Source organism: Acanthochromis polyacanthus, chromosome 4, assembly GCF_021347895.1.
Source record: "Acanthochromis polyacanthus isolate Apoly-LR-REF ecotype Palm Island chromosome 4, KAUST_Apoly_ChrSc, whole genome shotgun sequence".
Classification (NCBI taxonomy): Eukaryota; Metazoa; Chordata; class Actinopteri; family Pomacentridae; genus Acanthochromis; species Acanthochromis polyacanthus.
Genome location: NC_067116.1, coordinates 44,620,384 through 44,639,217, shown reverse-complemented (window position 1 = coordinate 44,639,217; position 18,834 = coordinate 44,620,384). Strand labels below are relative to the sequence as shown.

General features: G+C 40.7%; 2 protein-coding genes across 3 annotated transcripts in view; both read left to right on the top strand.

Moving 5' to 3' along the window:
• Positions 1-1,886: 1,886 nt before the first annotated feature.
• Positions 1,887-13,048, top strand: haus5 (HAUS augmin-like complex, subunit 5). 2 transcript variants are annotated; one of them, XM_051947733.1, is made up of 20 exons: positions 1,906-1,971; positions 2,159-2,257; positions 2,365-2,427; positions 3,202-3,234; positions 3,633-3,657; positions 3,758-3,890; positions 4,438-4,597; positions 4,699-4,795; positions 5,869-5,960; positions 6,041-6,095; positions 6,193-6,320; positions 6,402-6,483; positions 6,595-6,749; positions 7,652-7,814; positions 8,023-8,103; positions 8,263-8,408; positions 8,795-8,891; positions 11,340-11,478; positions 11,916-12,048; positions 12,784-13,048. In XM_051947733.1, the coding sequence occupies exons 2-20, from the start codon at positions 2,160-2,162 to the stop codon at positions 12,884-12,886; spliced, it is 1,983 nt and encodes a 660-aa protein (XP_051803693.1). In that variant the 5' UTR covers positions 1,906-1,971; position 2,159; the 3' UTR covers positions 12,887-13,048. The 2 variants fall into 2 exon arrangements, with proteins under 2 accessions (XP_022064664.2, XP_051803693.1); XM_022208972.2 differs by having other exon boundaries at positions 1,887-2,257.
• Positions 13,049-15,845: 2,797 nt separating this feature from the next.
• The window catches only part of sin3b (SIN3 transcription regulator family member B), a 31,597-nt gene continuing 28,608 nt past the window's right edge, over positions 15,846-18,834 (top strand). Inside the window, exon 1 of the mRNA XM_022208977.2 lies at positions 15,846-16,361. Within this exon, the coding sequence (XP_022064669.2) occupies positions 16,251-16,361 (111 nt within the window). The 5' untranslated portion in view covers positions 15,846-16,250. The remainder of the gene's footprint in view (positions 16,362-18,834) is intronic.

Here is an 18,834-nt window from a genome sequence, read left to right as displayed (position 1 = left end):
AACATTAATTAGGCGTCATTTATTAGCCGTTACTAGTGGTCATTTCTAACTTCTCATTCTCAACTGCTAAATTAACTTTCTAATCTGTGACTTCTTTTTGGGATATTCTTAACTGGGTGTTTTTTCTTTTTTTAAAAAAAACATGGGAAGTGACCATATTTACAGGACATGTTGACATTTTTTCTAAAGTGTGGATATTTTTAAACATTAAAAACATCTTTTGACAAGGGAGATATTTGTTAAACATGAATTATTCCTGGGAAGTGATTTGGATTTTATTTTATTAAGAGTTGACATTAAGAACATGAGAACATCCTGGAAAAAAGGTTTAAATAAAATTGAGGACTTTGCTGGCACATGCTCAGAAAGTGTCAGCGTTTGTCATGAGTGGACGGATCAGCTGAAGAGACCAGAACTGTTTCTAGTTCCAGGCTGTAAACATGTTGATTTCTGCTGTAAAGTTGTTCATTGGAACATGGAAGTAGATGAGGATGGACTCACTTCAGGAGCCAGTCTCAAATGTTGTTTTTTGTCCCTCTGGTGTTGGTTTTAGCTCTCAGCCCCAGTGGCTGACACGTAGGTCAGAACAGTCCTATTAAAATAATCTATCATGAGAAATCAACCACAGTTTTAAGGGATGGATTAAACAGTAGGTTTGTGTGTCCTAAAACAAGCTGCAGATGGCTGCACCTACCTGGTTGGATGCATGTTACTCATCCAGGATGGAGTTTATCCCAGCAGAGGTCTATAAATCTAAACTACAAAGGATGCAGTGTGATGATAATGTTAATAATATCAGCAGTAATGTGTTCCACAGGCATTCTGGCTTGGTGCTGGAGTTTTCTGAGTCCTGTCAGCAGAGCACTGATGCATTGTGACTCTGACCAAAGTGTGATGTTCCTACTCATAAGGAAACCACATCACCTGGTAGAATGATGATGTCACAGAGAATTACAGGTGATTTTTCTGCACATTTTAAAACAAAACCATTAAGGTGCACAAGTAAGTACGTGTTTGGGTGAGCATCTTGTGTGAACTAGTTTCAACAACTTGGCAGCTGATGTGTTTCAAAGTTTCCTTGGAAACCAGAAAGTGATTGTTGGGGTTAGAGCGCCCTCTGTTGGAAAAGCCAAGGAAGGTCAATCAGTGAAAGCAAACATTTGCCAGAGGCTGCATGCAGTCCCATCATGAACAGATTAAATCTAACAGTGACCATCATGCTTCTTCTCCTTCCTCATCACATATCTTTAATAATCTCATATAATTTTCTTCATCCAGAATTATCAGCTTATAGTTCAGCATGTTGGGATGGACTTGACTGAAGTTCTATCTAAATATTTACTCATCTCAAAGTATCACACCCCATAACTGTGGGGTGGAATACAAGTTTAAAACTATAACTACTTTGACAGAAAATAATACTTTGGGGGGAATAAAACCTTTAGACTGTAAATACTTGGACAAAATGTAGTATTATGGTAGAAATCAACATTTAAAACTATCAATACTTGGACAGGAAGTAGTACTTTGGGTGAAATACACCTTTAAAACTATCAATACTTAGACAGAAAGTGGAGACAAGACAGACAAGACTTAGACAAGATTTGGACTTAGACAAGACAGAATTGTTGGTGAAATTCAGTTGTAAAATTAAAGGTATTTGGACAGGAAGTAGTACTTTGGGTGGAATACGGCTTTAAAATTATAAATACTTGGACAGAAAGTAGTGTTTTATGTACTTATGGATTTAAAAGTTTATTTCACTCAAGACGATGCTATCAGTCTAAATACTTCTAGTTTTAAAGGTTTACTCCATCAAAAATACAAAAAAGAAACACATCCATTGATAAAATTACGTCCGTCTGTTTCCATGGCAACAAGCAGCTGCAGCCAGCGGCGGCGCTAATCAACAGAAAGCTGAGCGGAAGTAGCTGCGAAACAGGCGGGAACTTGAAAGTTTGACAATTTGAGGTCAGAAAACGTTGCTGTCACCATCTTAACTTAACAGTTTATAAAGAAACAACGCCTCTATCTTAAACGCAAAGTAAATTTAAGGACAGTAATCAGCTGAATGTGGCTAACGACTCCATGCTAGCGGAGCATTAGCAGCCCATGGTTAGCTTCAGCTAGCTCTCTACAAGTTGTTGTTTTCTGTCAGGATGGCGGACAGAAATCTGGTGCAGGAGCTGAAACGTTGGGCGACGGAGGAGTTTAACCTTACCCCGGACAGCCTGCCTAATGACAGCTATTTTAAAACGTGGGTATATGATATTAGCTTCCATGCTAACGGTGTTATTCGCTAAACGCAGAGGTCTAGCTGACTGATGCTAGCCTACTTATTAACGCTTCTTGTTTGTGTTCCAGGCTCTGTGTCGGAACTGGGAAGTCAATATGGAAATATATCATCCAACACGTCTTTCAACAGAGGTCAGTCTTACTGTTCTTTGACCTCTTTACCACTAACTTAGGCCTAAAGCTGCTACTTTCTACTAATCCTACTAGAAACCAAACACAGGGGACCTAAAAAAACATCTTAGGGTCCCACAAATAAATCCAAAAGCCATAACAGAATTTATCAGGTTAGAAAAAGAGAGACGGAGTTTGGAAATTGCATCTGGCATGCTTTGTTCTCTCATTTCACAGCAAAAGTTACTACTTATCTGATAAACATAGAATAGTATGGGTCCGTTCTTGGTTATTTGGGTGACAAATGTTTAAAATGTTCCAGGAGAATGCATGCTGCAGTGAATTTGAGCAGTAAAATTCACCAATAGGCAAAACTTCCAGTTTATTTATAATTTCCATATTGGTAAATTTGTTTTTGTATGACTATAATTTATCAAATCATTTACAAAATATAAATTTACAAAAAATGTTCAGTGATAGAGAGGGGGTTATAATCTAAGACGAGGGCTTAATCTAAAAGTAAAAATTTGCTAGTTCAACACTGAAAAGCATGTGTATTTCGACTTGTGGAGTGAATTTTTGGAACGGATTGCCTGCAGAGGTGCCGTGCAGTCCTGACATGAACCACTTCAAGAAAATATATAAAAATCTAATATTTGGGAGATATAGGGATGAGGAGAGCCTCTGTTGACCCACAGTCCAGGGGTCACAGTCAGCTACTGAAATAGCAGTCATACAGTTAAGAGAAGTACGAATAATGAATTTCAGCTTCTTGACTGTTTCCCTGTTTTCCAGGAACGTGAGGATCATGCGTGGGAATCTTCAATGGTATCCTTTTTTGGTCATAAATAAAAATTTCAAAGCTGCCTGTGTCTTAACAAGTCAACTTGTTGTACATTTTAGTTAAATTCTAACTTTCACCGATGAGTTACTGCTTGTACATTTAATATTTTGGTCAGTGGATGGCGTCTTTGCCACATTTTGGACACTAATGCTCCTGTTACTGCATGCAAGAAGGACAGACATGCTTTTTTGGCATGCATCGGTGTCTCGCTATAACAGGCAGTCACATGCATTCTTCTACATGACTGGAAACCTCTGTTAGGTGTCACTCCTTTTTCATTCCTAAGTGATTGCAGACACTGTTTTTTTGACAGCCTGTTTAATAAATGCACATTTTATGCATCGTACTGTACTTTAATGTCCTTGACGTTATGATCGCCAAGGTACAAAGTGCTTCAAGACAAAGAGGTAGGCTAAAAGTAATTCACCAATCCTTAGTCATTTCTCTAGTGATACACTGGGGGAGTTTCAGAACACACGGGCTATGTTTGTACCTTTATGTGCTCAGGTGAAGCAGACGGAAGGCCAGAGTGAGGCTGCAAAGCGAAGAGAGCTTCAGAGGAAGATCGATCAGCTGAGAGCTGAGATCAGTCACCTGGACTCTCAGATGAGTGGAACAGAGGAGCAGGTGGCCTCACAAGGTTAGTCCACCAGGCCTCGTTTGGGATTTACTGCGTTTACACAGACTGTTTTTGTGCTTTCACGACTCTGAGTAGGTGTTAACTTGACAAATGTTGTTACTGGCAAACAGAATGAGAATATGTCTGCTGGATATGTTTTTTTTGGAAGTTGTTAGGGCTGCAGTGTATGATCATTTTCTCTTAATCACATAAATGTGTCGAGAAAATGTGAGAAATGCCTTATACAGTTTCACACAGTTCAAGGAAACAAGTTCAGGTGTCTTGTTTTGTCTGAGCAAAAGTCCAAAACCTAACGATGGTTTTATTAGAAAGGTAGTATAACAGTATATTAGCAGACATTAGCATACTGTGACACTGTAAACGCTAGAACATCCATCCATGCTTCATCCTGTGGAGAGTTGCAGATTCAGAAAAGGCACATTCAGCTAACGCTGAATCACCGGTTAACCTGCCATGTCACACTAAGCCAGAGCGCTTGAAGAAAAACCCACAAAGGCAAAGGGAGAAAATGCAAATTCCACTCTGCTAACCATCCATTGTCACACAGAGCAGTCGATCAGTCGTACCTGGGCCGAAGTGGAGGACAGCCAGCGTAGAGATCTGCTCCTGCAGGCCTTCAGGCAGCGCTGCACCTCGGGCCGCACCGTTCTCTCTGATGAGCTGCAAAAAATCAGTGGACACTGCCAGACACTGGAGCAGATGGCCAGGTGAGGCAAAAAACCTCCAAACAACTACTTTAAAATTTGAACCAAAACCAACAAAATGATGGTTACCACGCCTGTCATTAATCCGTTTGTGTGTCACGTAGGAAAGCAGAGAATGAAGTGCTGTTTGATGGTCAGACTTCGAGAAGCACAGATGATGAAAACTTCAACTCCAAAGCAGCAGCAGAAGCACAAGTCCTGGTAAGAACGACTTCAGCTTGATCGGTATTTTCAGTGCTTTTAATCTTTTAATGGATGCTGCTACTTTGCAGACAGAAAGCTACGGTGGCCGACAGATGCAAAAGCGCTGCATACACAGAAATGATCCAAAACCAAAAACTCACAAACACATAAAACACATGCAAGAAAAAATGCTGCAACAGAAACATGCTGCAATCACAGAAACGATGCAGAAGCAAAGACTTACAAAATCACAAAACAGATGCAAATGAAAAATGCTGCAAATATATAAAAACACACAAAAACCCCCAGAACAACCGCAAGAGAAAAACGCTGCAAATTCAATCCACAACGGAAGTGCAACAGACACGCAGAAGAAGAAGAAGAAAACATAAAACATAAAGGAAAACGTACCTTTTCACACTGAAAGAAATTGCACGCCTTCCTTTTCTTGTTCTTCTTCTTCGTGTCTGATGCACTTCCGTTGTGGATGGAATTTGCAGTGTTTTTCTCTTGCGGTCGTTCTGGGGGTTTTTGTGTGTTTTTATATATTTGCAGCATTTTTTGTTTGCATCTGTTTTGTGATTTTGTAAGTCTTTGCTTCTGCATCGTTTCTGTGATTGCAGCATGTTTCTGTTGCAGCATTTTTTTCTTGCATGTGTTTTATGTGTTTGATTTTTTTGTTTTTGGATAATTTCTGTGTTTGCAGCGCTTTTGCCGTTTGCAGCGTGTTTGCACCTGCCGGCCACCGTAGAAAGCCCCTCAGGTAAAGAATGAATCGGTCAAACGATAGAAAATGCCATACGGTGTCAGTGGGCTAAGACCATGCAGTAATTCACAAAACAGTAACAGTAATAATAATCACTGATGGGAAGCAGCAGTGAATTACTGCTGGTCTTTTAATTCATCTTTTGGTGCCATTTTCAGATTTTTTTAAGGTGCTACAGCCAGAAGAGACGTTCTGATTTGATCTGTTAAAATTTTGAAAAAACATACAGTATTGATCAGCAATATCCGCACAAACCTGAAATTGCGTTCAAATCAAGGTACCTGCAGGATAAGTGAAAGAAATGATCCATATTTTTTCCCGTCAGCGTGAAGTGAGGGAGCTCTGTGACGACAGGGTTCGCTTCTATCAGTCTTTACAAGAGAGTGAGCTAAAAACACAGCAGTCTGCAGCCAAACGGTAAGTTCAGCAGAGGACATGCTGCTCATCAGGTTAACTGTTTTATATTTTCATGTAATCTTCATTCTTTCTCCTCTCAGGATGTCCCGTGAACAGAGGACTGCTGTGTTTCACTACTGGCTGAGTGCTGTGGAGGTCGGTGTGGTCTTCAGGTTTCGCTTCATGTTTTTGTCAATGCATGGTTTGTAGTTTTTACTTTGAAGGAACACGTTGCTGCTTGTCGTGTTTTCAGAACGTGTTGGATCATTTCCCGCCAAACCACGTCCTCTCTGCGCTGCAATATTTGGCTTCACAACAGCAGAAGGAATTAGAGGAGAGGCTATCTTCTCTGGATGTGACGCAGGATGTGACGGCTCTGCGGTACGACAAACCTCCGCTTCATCAGGGTTTTCTCTTTTCACGTCATGTTGGATTATTTACATGCAGAGTTGCTCGTTGCAGGTTCCGCTATGAAAGCAATCACCTCCTGGACGTGTCGGCAGAGGAGGACCGCGAGCTGCCGCCGGTTAAAGCCCTCTTAGAGGTAAAATAATATTCAGGAAGTTCACGACAAAACAAAGCATGCTCATGTGTTCCCTGGTGTTTGTGAGCGATGCATTCTTATTTGTGGGATTGTTTGTGTTTGCTGTTGCAGGCTGCTTGGGAAGAGGTGGAGCAGAGTTTGGTGGAGTTGGCTCAATCTCGCTCCAGAGTCCAGCAGCTGAAAACCCAGCTGCAGACCAGAAAGAAGGAGGCCGAGCAGGAGGTGTCTGGTATCGGAGATGAGCTCCACAATGATTCCTTGGCACTGTAAGCCCACTTTGGAAGGGACTTTGCACATTTAATTTTACTTTGCACAGCGAGAGCCTTATTATAATCTTGTTTTAAATGCTGTTTTATTTTTTAATCTAGTGCTGCAATTATCCTGCAAATGTACATGCATGTTCTGTCAGCTTAATGTAAGTTATGTGTCTTGTGATATGTAACCTGCTGCTGCAACACAGCAGTTTTCCTCGGGATGAACAGAATACCCGATTAATCTTTGCTCACTTTGAGTTCCTAAATGTTCTGCAGTCAGCTGGTGCAAGCAGTTTCCATTTAGGCAGAACATTTAAAAGCATTTACCCTCTTTTTTATTTAACCCTCCTGTTGTCCTCATTTACGGGCACCAAAAAATATTGTTTCCTTGCCTGAAAAAAATGGAAAAATTCAGCAAAACAATTCCCCAAATTTATGAAAGTTTGCAAAACCTTCAAGAAGAAAATTCTAATAATTCCTTAAAAGTTATATAAAAAAAAATACCCAAATTTGGCAAAAAACGTCTTGTAAATATTTTCAAAAAATGAATAAAAATCTTCCCAAAAAAATCCTAAAAGTATCTAAAGTGATTACATATATATCAGTAAAACTTCTGATATTTTCTTTAAGAACATTCACAACAATATCACCCAAAATCCAGTGAAATTCTCTAGATTTTGGTTGATTTTTTTTGTGAATGTTCTTAAACATTTTTAACATTTTTTTTCCCCACCAAAAAATGTTCAAAGATTTCCCAAAAATGTTGAAAATGTGGACATCAGAAATTTCACTGTGAAAATATATGTTTTTTCCCACATTTTCAAACTTTAAAACGGGTCATTTTGACCTGCAGGATGAAACGAGGGTTAATTGGCTTTTTTAATTAAACTTCTGGGACTGTGGATTGTGGTCAGGTCGGCTCTGGAGGTGGAGCTGCAGTGTGTGATGCGGGCAGCGACCCGGGATCACATCCGAGATCGCTGCATCCAACTGGACCAAGATGCCAGAAGTCGACAGGAGGCTCTGAGAACCCTCCGCAGCCAGTGGCAGAGCATTCTGGACTTCAGACAACTAGTGGTGAGAACGAGTGGACAACACAGGACATCTGTGCTGGGCTTTCCCTTGTATGAGATCCTTCCTGCTCATATACAACGTTGTACATCTGCTTGATATTTGAATGTAGTTGAGCATCTTGATTTGCCAACTTTTCTGAACCTGAGGGGAAAAGCTGTGAGTGTCTGTACTGACATACATCATTAAACACGTTCTGCTTTTGTGTCTGCAGTTTCTCAGACAGGAGGACATTCGAGGTCTGATTAAAGGAAACTCAACCGCCAAGACGCGACTGATCCGTCTTCACAGAGAGGTCTGCACGTTCTCTGTTTATGACACTGAAGCAGAGGAACCGTTCATATGATTTCCTTTAATCTGTGGTCAAAGAAACGTTTTGGTGTCTTTATACTGAAAAACTTCTTTACGCAAAAAGCACATTTTTGAGGATTTCCGTCCCTCTGCTGTGTTTCAGTTACAGGAATTCATCCAGAGCGAGCTTGTGCCACAGTTTGGAGACGTCATCGCTGCAGCCAACAGTCTGAGGAACTCTATTTCTAAGGAGGCCAGACAGCTGGGAACAGTTTCTCTGCTTTCACTGGACCGCAGGACTGTTGACGGGTACAAACATGTTTCACTTCCAGTCAGCAGATAACCAGTGAAATATCATTTTTATCACCCGGATTAGTAAAGGATCCTAAAATAACACAGAGAACTAAACTTTAGGAACACGTGGCTGGCGTTTTGCTTTGCCCTACTGTGTTGTGTTGTATTTTTTTCCATTTAATGATGAATTACAGATTCACAGAGGGAGGCAGATCAGCGCAGCACAACAATAATATCTGTCAGAAAATCCTCCTGCTTCATCAGCGGAGCATCTGTGGCTCCAGCTGCAGCGGCCCGTTCGACTCGCATCACAAGAGAAGACACATTTAATCATCGTCTTTATCAAGTGGTGACAACTGCTGAAGGAAAATAGAGAATTTCTGATTCTTCTGTTGTTTCAGAACGCAGAGGATTCGTGCATCGTGGTTGTCCATCCACCGCCTGCAGTCCCCGACCTTTAAGAGCTTGTTTCAGAGCCTGACGTTCCCCCTCTACAAGGTGACTATTAGCATAAAATGTTATCCAATCTGTTGAAACAGAAGGAAGATCTTCTTATTTGTCTTCTTGCCCAGAGCAATCCCCGATTCCTCACAGGACTCCCTGGGTTAGGTTAGCTTGATCCATAATTGTGGTTGATAAATCGATTCAAAAGCGATTTTTTTTTCTCCCCCCAGTTTGATCTGTTAAATTCTTTCTGTGTCTAATAACTGTTAGATAAAATCCTTCGAGTCAATAAATAATGTGGAGTTAAATTACTATTCCTTTTATATGGCAGAAAAACTTCATGAAAGTAATAAAACAGCAGAGCAGTAATATGCATTGCAACCAAAGACCGTACAGTTATACCGTCAAAGTGGTCGACCAACTAAAAATAGAGCTTTTAAAGAGTGAATATCATTAATCTAACAGCACATGAGAGCAGCACTACTAGTAGCAGTGCTCACGGTAGAAGTACTGCTCCAACTGTGTGCTTTAACCCTCCTGTTGTCCTCATTTACAGGCACCAAAAAATAATGATTCCTTGTCTGAAAAAAAATCCAAAAAATCAGCAAAAAATTCCACAAATTTCTGAAAATGTGCAAAACCTTCAGGAAGAAAATTCCAATAATTCCTTAAAAGTTTTCCTTAAAAAATCCTCCAAATATGGTCAGAAAATTCTTGTAAATATTTTCAAAAAATGAGCAAAAACCTTCCAAATAAAATCCTAAAAATGTCTAAAGTGATTACATATATAACAGTAAAGCTTCTAATATTTATTTAATATAAACATTTTATTTAACATTTCTTTTTTCCACCAAAAATGTTGAAAATGTACAAGGTTTCTCTGTGAAAACATTTCATTTCCCCACATTTTCAAATTTGAAAACGGCTCAATTTGACCTGCAGAACAACACGAGTGTTAACTGAACACTCACTGAGTTCTGTGTGGTCTCCTGTGAGATGAAGTGTGTTGGTGTGTTAGCATGATGCTCTGCCAAGCAGCTTGTGATCTCCAACAACTCGTCTACACCGTGTGACTGCTGTCTTTAAATCACTTTGTCTTAAAATACTTGGCCTCGTTTCTGAAAGAAAAAAACCCAGATCGGTCCTAGATGTGGTGCGTGTTTTCTCCGAGCGCGTCAACAAATTGTCTTGAATTTCTACGTGTTTTCCAAAAAAGCACTTAAGAGCTTCTTAAGGTCGGCTCTTTTAAGAACAGCGGTGGGCCTGGCTGTAATTCAGAAAAATTCAAACTGGAAATGACACAAAAAGTATTTTTCAAGATTAAACTGATCAGATTTTTGCTGAAAAATCAAACTGGTCTGACGGTGACCTCTATTTGACTGTAATAACTTGGAATCTGTGTGTCAACAGGCTCTTTGTGTTTCAGAAAAAAACTCTTAGTTTGCATTTCATGAATGTTTGTATTTACATGTGTGAGTCTAAATGAGAAGACAGGAAGCTGACAGATCAGCTTTGCAAGCGGCTCATTTGTACGTGACGGTTAGTTTTTCATGTCACGTATTTCACATCAGATGTTACTGAACAAAGAACGTCCGTGTTCATGATAACAGAGTAGCCTTAAAAATGAATAAAAATATGTGTAAGATCCATGTTTTTGGTTCCTCCTTGTGAATAGTTAACATCCATCCATTCTCTATACACCACTTTATCCTCACTAGGGTCATGGGGGGTGCTGGAGTCTATCCCAGCTGACTCGGGTGAAGGCAGGGGACACCCTGGACAGGTCACCAGTCTGTCACAGGGCTACATATACAGACACACAATCACACTCACATTCACACCTACGGACAATTTAGAGTAACCAATTAACCTCAGCATGTTTTTGGACTGTGGGAGGAAGCCGGAGTACCCGGAGAAAACCCACGCATGCACAGGGAGAACATGCAAACTCCATGCAGAAAGATCCCAGGACCAGGCCGGGATTTGAACCGGGGATCTTCTTGCTGCAAGGCCAAAATGCTAACCACTAGACCCACTGTGCAGCCTGAATAGTTATCAGGTACAAGCTAATCTAGAATCACTTCTCAGAGCTTCTTCTGTTCTGACCATCTCAGCCTCATGATGCTGAATGAAACATTACAGCCCTAATTTCACATGAAGTTTGCCTGTGGACTCTCGCTCTGATTCTGTTTAAGTGTTATCCATAAAAGTGGTGTTAGCAGCTGCTCTTTAACGGTGCCCAGAGTGGTTTTAATGAATCCGCTGACTGTCTCCATCAGCGCTTGACCTTAGTCCTCTCACGAGTAGAGACGATGAAAATAGTATCTGTGAACATCACTTTTAATGCAGAGGCCTTTTATTTACTGGGCTGCTCTCAGTTTCCTTTTTGATCAGATATGTGACTCTTACAAACACTCTGTGTCATTTTTCTTTCATGTGCATGAATGTAATGCTGAAAGAGTTTGACGCATGCTAACCTTTCTGGTTGTTTTTCCACTTCAGGCTCCAGAGGAGTTGTGTTCCCAGTCACGCTCCCAGCAGCTCGAGTTGCGTTTTCTCCATCAGTTTCTGCAGCTTCATTCTACGACTCTGCAGAAATCCAAGAAGGAAGCAGAGCAGCTGCATGCGTCTGATCAGAAAGGTGACAACAACAGAGGAGCTCAGGACATAGAAGTGTGATATTTGGCTGTTTGCTCATGTGCTGTACACTACTGTTCAATGAGCCTTTCAGCACCATTAGCTATCACAATGTAGCATTAGAACACAGGAGTGATGGTTGCTGGAAATGTTCCTCTGTACCCCTATGGAGATATTCCATTAAAAATCAGCCGTTTCCAGCTAGAATAGTCATTTACCACATTAGCTATGTCTACACTGGATTTATCATTCATTTAATGCTATCTTCATTGAAAAAAATGTTTTTCTTTCAAAAATAAGGACATTTCTAAGTGGCCCCAACTTTTGAACAGCGGTGTATATAATGAAGAATCCACATTACCTGGACAAGTGAAGTGTTCTGTGACCTGAAATCAGTTTTAGAGAAAACCAGACTGCTGTCTTTCTCCACTTTCTTCCTAGCTCTGCTGTCCAGAGTCACAGAGGAGGATCAGAAGCTGCTCAAGTCTTTGCTACCAAGAGCCCGATGCCTCACCCAGCGCTGTGCACAAGGCCTCTGCTACGGCGACCAGGTCAAAGCTGCCATCTCTTACTGGTGAGGAACCCGTTTAAAGCCATGCATGCACCACATTTAGTGTTTTCTGTTGTCATTTCCTTTCAAACGTGTATGAAAAGAGAAACACACTCTCCAGTCTGGGTGTGTTTTATGGTTTCATCTTCATTCTATCAGTTGTTTTGACCTCCCAGCTTTGTAGAAGAGATATTTTTTGCAGTGAGGGATGCGAGCGAGTCTTCTAACCGTGTTAACCAAACCACATGTGCAAGTGAAAGCAAAATTCACAAGCTGTCACTCAAAGAACCCGTTTGATTTCCAAGAACTTTCAGGGTCAGCTGCTTCATAGTTCTGGTGTTACCTGTGAGTTACAATACAGAAGACGAGGTGTTTTCCAGATAAACTGTTAGGACCACTTCTTTGCTTTTTTTGGTCTCTTTTCACTGTAATGTCTATTGTAAAGTAAAAAATTCAGTTGCCATTTTTACTCGATCTATAATGTGACTGGAAGGTTTGCACTTCTTCGTAATTAAGTTTTTAATTACAGAGTTTCAGTGGTGCTTTTTGCACAACCTTACTGAGTAAAATATCATCACCAGTGTATAAAATAAGGCAAATTTTGATAATTTATATTACTAGTTAACTCTTGATTGCATTGATTTTCTTTCCAAACATGAATGTATTTGTATTATTTCACGTTTGTACCCTCACATAAGAGTTAAATGTGTGATTTTCATGTCAACTCTTTCTGTTTTGTGTGTGTTTTCATGCATGCAGGTGGGATAAACCAGCCCAGCACGTCCTACCAGAGGTCCAAAAAGGAGGACTGACTTTTCAACAGTGGCTACAAAGGTGGAAACTAGCTGCCAAAGCCTCGTAGTTTAAAAACACAGCAGAGTTCCTGTTCAGCACCTTTCAGTGTCAAAATAATCACACCGCAGTGGTTACTAAATGCACAAATGCTACTAAGCAAAGTGTCGTTCTTTTTCTTCGTTTTCATTGTCACTCCTAATGTAAACTAATAAATCATTTTAAATCCAAATTTTTGTTTCTGCTTTCCTTCAAATCCCTTCAAAATATAGTGAAGTGTTTTGAAACCGATTCAGTTCTTGCTACATTTTGGTGAAATGAACCAGAATAAGCTGTAGGTGACCCAGTTGGCACAACATCAATGTCTTGAAGGTAACGAGTGAATCTGTCTGTAGATTGTCAGTCATCTAAGTCATGGTAATACTGGGAGTTATAGTGTAAATCACCTAAAAGAAAAGCCCAGTTTTATTTTCTGTTTTAGGTTCTGGAACCTACACTCTAGTTTAACTTAAGCTCCTGGATTCACAGTCAAGCATGTAGCTGTCACTTTTCATGGACTAAATTGTGCCATTAGATATAATCAATGCTTAGTCCAGCACTGGTCTTGTAGTTGTAGGTACGTTGTGAACAAGTGTAGCTGGTCAGTTGTCCAGGTAGAAGCTTCAGTAGAAAGCAGCTCAGTTCCCCCTAAAACATAACTCCAGTTGCATTTAACTGACGCTCCAGTGAAGTATGTAGCTGTCATTTTGCATGGACTAAGATTGATCTATTGTTTAACACATTTTAAATGCAAATGTTCATTCTTCCCTCCCTCACTGGTCTTGTAGTTGTGGGCACAGAGAGAATATATGTTGATTCTCAGTCATCCAGGTCATATTAATGCTGGGAATAACAGAAGAAAAGAAAAGTCCAGTTGTTTAAGTTTTCGCTTTAGGTCTTTGAACCTAAAGTCCAGATGCATTTCGTTAAAGTTCCCGAGTTCACAGTGAAGCGTGTACTTCATGTTTTGCATGGACTAAGATTGCTCCAGTGTTTTACATCACTGGCCATCATGTGAAAGTCACCATGAAATCATTTTAAAGGGAAACATTCAGCCTTCCCTCTATCACTGGTCTTGTAGTCGTAGGTACAGAGTGGATATCTGTAGATTGTCAGTCATCCAGGTCATAGTTCATGCAAAGAGACAGTTACATATGGCACTGTGTGTAACCAGGAGCTCCAGTTAAATACAACTGGACTTCAGATTCAAGAACCTCAAACAGAAAGTAAAACAACGTGACTTTTCTTCTAGGTGCTTTCCCAAAAAGTTCCAAAGTTCTCAAAGTTCCCAGGATCATTATGACCTGGATGACTACACCTACAACAACAAGACGAGCAACATGAGGAGCAATGACGAGAATAAAAACACTAGAACGATGTTAGTCCATGCAAAGACACAGCTACCAACTTCATTATGTACCCAGGACCTTCAGTGAAAAACAACTAGTCTTATCCAGGAAGTTCGAGAACCTAAAACAGGAAAAAGAACTAAACCTCCTGCTTTTAGGAGAAACTGAAAGAGACGTCCAGTTGGGTTTTTCTGAAGTTCCAAAGATCAACATTACTACACACATATATTCACTCTACTTATGATTAAAAGACCGGTGTTGGACTAAAGGCTGACTGTGACGTTCTCATCATTGCTCCTCATGTGAAAGTCACGAGCAAATGATTTTAAATGCAAATATTCAGCCTTTCTTCTATCATAGGTACAGAGTGAATCTGTCTGTAGATTGGCAGTCATCCAGGTCGTAAGAATGGGAGTCACAGTGGAAATCACCTAGAAGAAAAGTCCAGTTGTTTTATTTTCTGTTTTAGGTTCTTGAACCTAAAGTCCAGCTGCATTTTAGAGGATTTCCTGGTCACACAGTGAAGTATGTAGCTGATGTTTTGCATGAACTAACATTGTTCTAGTGTTGTCCAGTCATCCAGGTCATGGTAACTGTAGGAGTTTACTGTAAAAGCACCTGAAAGAAAAGTCCACTTGTTTTATTTTCTGTTTTATGCCCATGAATCTAAAGTTCAGTTGCATTTAACTGAAGCTCCTGGTTAAACAGTGAAGTTTTTGGTCGTCTATTTGCATAAACTAACAATATTCCAGTGTTTTTTATTCTCACCATTGCTACTCATGCTGCTGGTCCTGCAGTTTTAGGTACAGAACGAATGTCTGTAGATTCTCAGTCATCCAGGTCATAGAAATTGTAGGAGTTTCCTTAAAAAGCACCTAAAAGAGAAGTCCAGTTGTTTTATGTTCTTGAACCTAAAGTCCAGCAGCACTTCACTGAAGTTCCTGAGTTCGTAGTGAAATTTGTAGCTGTTGTTTTGCATGGACTAACATTATTCTAGAGTTTTAAAAAAAAATCTTATCATTGCTCCTCATGTGAAAGTCATGAATAAATCATTTTAAATGTAAATATTCAGGATCCATGTATCAGTCTTAATATGTCTTTAGATTGTCAGTCATCCAAGTAATGATAATACTGGAATTTATAGTGGAAATCACCGAGTAGAAAAGTCTACTTGTTTCATTTTCTGTTTTAGGTTCATGAATCTAAAGTTCAGTTGCATTTAAAACAGGATCTTCTGGTCCCACAGTGACATACATAGCTGTCACTTTGCATGGATTCACATTGTTCCAGTGTTTTTTATTCTCATTATTGCTCCTGGTGATACTAGTCTTGTAGTTGTGAAAATGTCTGTGTAGGTTGACAGTCGTACAGGTCATAGCAGTTGCAGGGGTTTACTGAAAAAGCACCTTAAGAAACCTCCAGTTGTTCTATTTTCTGTTTTAACTCCATGAATCTAAAGTCCAGTTGCATTGAACGGGATCTCATGGTCCCACAGTGGAGTATGTGGCTGCCTCTTTGCATGGACTACATTGTTCTTTGTAGCAGTGGAGGGGGAGTGGAGTGAATCTGATTCTTGTGAACTCAGCTCCTCCCATCTCTGCGGCTGCGCACTTCAATTTTTCACTCTTCTTTTTTTTCAATTTTTTTTCACTCCTACTCTGGCTTCCGGACGCCAAGACAGACCGCTGCCGCCGAATTTAAAGAGACAGGCGATAGTTATTTTAAATAAACGGCGACCATTGTTCCTGAGCTGTTCTTTTTTTATTGGCTTCTTCATTTCCATCGCGATGTTTAATCAAAGTCGCAGCGAGTAGCGGCTCGTCTGTCCGCGACCCTCCGCTCCGCTCCGCCGGGGCTCCCCGTCCACCGCCGACACTGTCCAGCCAGCCGAAGTAGGGTCGCTCGCTTGCTGGCAGGCAGGCAGGCTGGCTTCCCGACCGAGAGCAAGGTTTGTCGGCTAGCCAACAACTGGAGGTAACAAACCGAGGCTTCCCTCTCAAGTTGCGGCAGCCAGCGGCTTCCTCCAGCCTCCCGTCGCCGGGGATAATGGCGAAGATTCAGGCGCACAGCACCGCGAAGCAAATAAACCAAATCCAAGACAAGCCTTACGTTATAACACAAAAGCAAGTGCAGCAGCAGCACTTCCAGAAGCTGAAGGTAAGAAGACACGACAAGAGGCGGAAAAAAAGAAAGTCCCCTCAGAGTCACAACCATTTTGTTCCATGTCGGATTTGTGAGGCTTTTCTCTCGTCGAGAGTAGTGAAAGGAACGGCTGCTTCGGCTAGCTGTAGTTAGCTCGCTGGCCTATTAAAAGTAATTCATCGCCAAACAGCCCAACGTTGACATTTAAGGTTAGATGTGGGAGCCGTGTTCGGTGTGTGTGAGACGTTGTGGTGACACAGTTGGCCATACTTTACCTATTTTATCAATAAGAGCCCGTGTGAGCAGCAAACGTTAACTCGGTTGTGGGAAGTTCCTCCTTGTTCGTTTTTTTCAGCCACCCTGAACAAAGTGGAGGACGTCAGCCAGGCTAGCCAAGAACGGCTATTTCACTTGATTAGCAGCTTCATTACACGTTTCTTTGTTGTGCTTTTAGTACGTTTCCGTGCTGTTTCGCTTCGTATTTTTTCTGTAAATGTAAATGTGCCAACACGACACAGTTGGCCGGGCACCAGCTGTGACTATTGTATGAATTTGTATGCGGGTAGGTGTTGGAAGTGTTGGTGGAGTTATTATCGTCAGTTGACTGGCTCCTGGCTAACGTTAGCTACAACAACCCTCTTCATATTTGTCACAATGCTTTGTGTTGGTCTCATCGCAAGAAAACAACGAAAAACAAACAACAAACCCTTCAAAACCAGCTTGGGCTTTTTTAGTCGAAGAAGAGGAAGCTGTGCACCGATGAAAAAAGCTGCCCGCTGTTTTCACGGTTTATCTGGACCACTTATTTATTTATTAAAGCGCTTGGTCGCTTGTACTGCTAACTAGTGGGTTTGTTGATTTAGCACTTTAGCTGACAATGACGTGAAACCACCTATGAAAAAATTACACATAGCACCGGAGGAAATGCTAATATTCCGCTTGTGGTGACTGCCAGTTCATAATAAGACCGTGTAGCATTGATGTGGAGACGAGCTATTGTCCTGGTAAACATGTTTAACATCTCTGTGTCGTCCCCAGAGCTTTGGAAAAGGGAACTGGACTCCCCCGTTTGGTTCTTCAAGATGTTTTAGGTTCTGAAACGTCTCCAAGAGCCTAAAAACAGAAGCTTTTTACTCAAGCTCTTGTGATTACCTTGACCTGGATGACGGAGTATTTACATCTCTGTGTCATCTCCAGAGCTTCAGTAAAAGGGAACCAGACTTCTGTTTCTGTTTCTTGAAGATGTTCCATCCAAGAAGCTTCTTCAGTTCAATCTGTAACGTCTTCAAAAACCCAAAAGCAAAAGCTTTAAACTCAAGCTTTTATGACTACCTTGACCTGGATGACCGAGTGTCTACATCTCTGTTACATCCTCAGAGCTTCAGTAAAAAGGAATGAGACTCCTCTTGTTTTGTCCAAGAAACTTCTTCAGTTCAGTCTGTAACGTCTTCAAGAACCTAAAAACGGAAGCTTTAACCTCAAGCTTTTATGATTACCTTGACCTGGATGACCGAGTATTTACATCTGTGTCATCTCCAGAGCTTCGGTAAAAGGGAACAGACTCCTGTTTTTGTTTCTTGAAGACGTCTTCAGTTCAATCTGTAACATCTTCATGAATCCAAAAACAAGCTTTTTACTGAAACTTTCCTGACTACCTTGACCCAGATGACTATCTACATCTCTGTAACATCCCCAGAGCTTCAGTAGAAAGAAACCAGACTCCACTTTCTGTTTCGTAAAACAAACCTCTTTAGTTCAATCTGTAATGTCTTCAAGAATCTAAAAGCAAGCTTTTTACTGAAGCTCTTATGACTACCTTGACCTGGATGACGGAGTATCCACATCTCTGTATCATCCTCAGAGCTTCAGTAAAAGAGAACCAGACTCCTTTTTATTTGTCCAAGAAGCTTCTTCAGTTCACTCTTTAACATCTTCAGGAACTTAAAATCAGAAGCTTTAAACTCAAGCTCTAATGATTACCTGGATGACTGAGTATGTATATGTCTTTATCATCCCTAGGGCTTTAGTAAAAAAGGAACAGGGCTCCTCTTTTCGGTTCTTGAAGATGTTTGATCCAAGAAGCTTCTTCAGTTCAATCAATGACGTCTTCAAGAACCTAAAAACAGACGTCCCATTTGCTATTTACCAAAACTGTTATGAAGATCTGCATCTCTGTAACATCCCCAGAGCTTTAATACAGAGAATTAAGAGTCCTTTTTTTTGGTTCTTGGAAGGTGATTCATGCAAGAAGAATCTTCAGTTCACCCTGAAACGTCTTCAGGAACCTACAAACAGAAGTTCAATTGCTTTTTACTGAAGCTTTTGTGATTACCAAAACCTGGATGTCTGAGAATCTACATCTCTGCAACAACCTCAGAGCTGCAGTATAAAGGAACCAGGCTCCTCTTTTGAGTTCTTGAACTTATTTTTGCCAAGAAGTTTCTTCATTTCAGGCAGAAACATCTTCAAGAACTTGAGAACAGAAGCC

Coding starts and splice junctions, on each gene's coding strand:
- haus5 (XM_022208972.2), top strand. CDS start 2,160: ATGGCGGACAGAAATCTGGTGCAGGAGCTGAAACGTTGGGCGACGGAG. Junction 3,235..3,632: donor ATGCGTGGGAATCTTCAATG/GTATCCTTTTTT, acceptor ATGATCGCCAAG/GTACAAAGTGCTTCAAGACA. Junction 4,796..5,868: donor CAGCAGAAGCACAAGTCCTG/GTAAGAACGACT, acceptor TTTTCCCGTCAG/CGTGAAGTGAGGGAGCTCTG.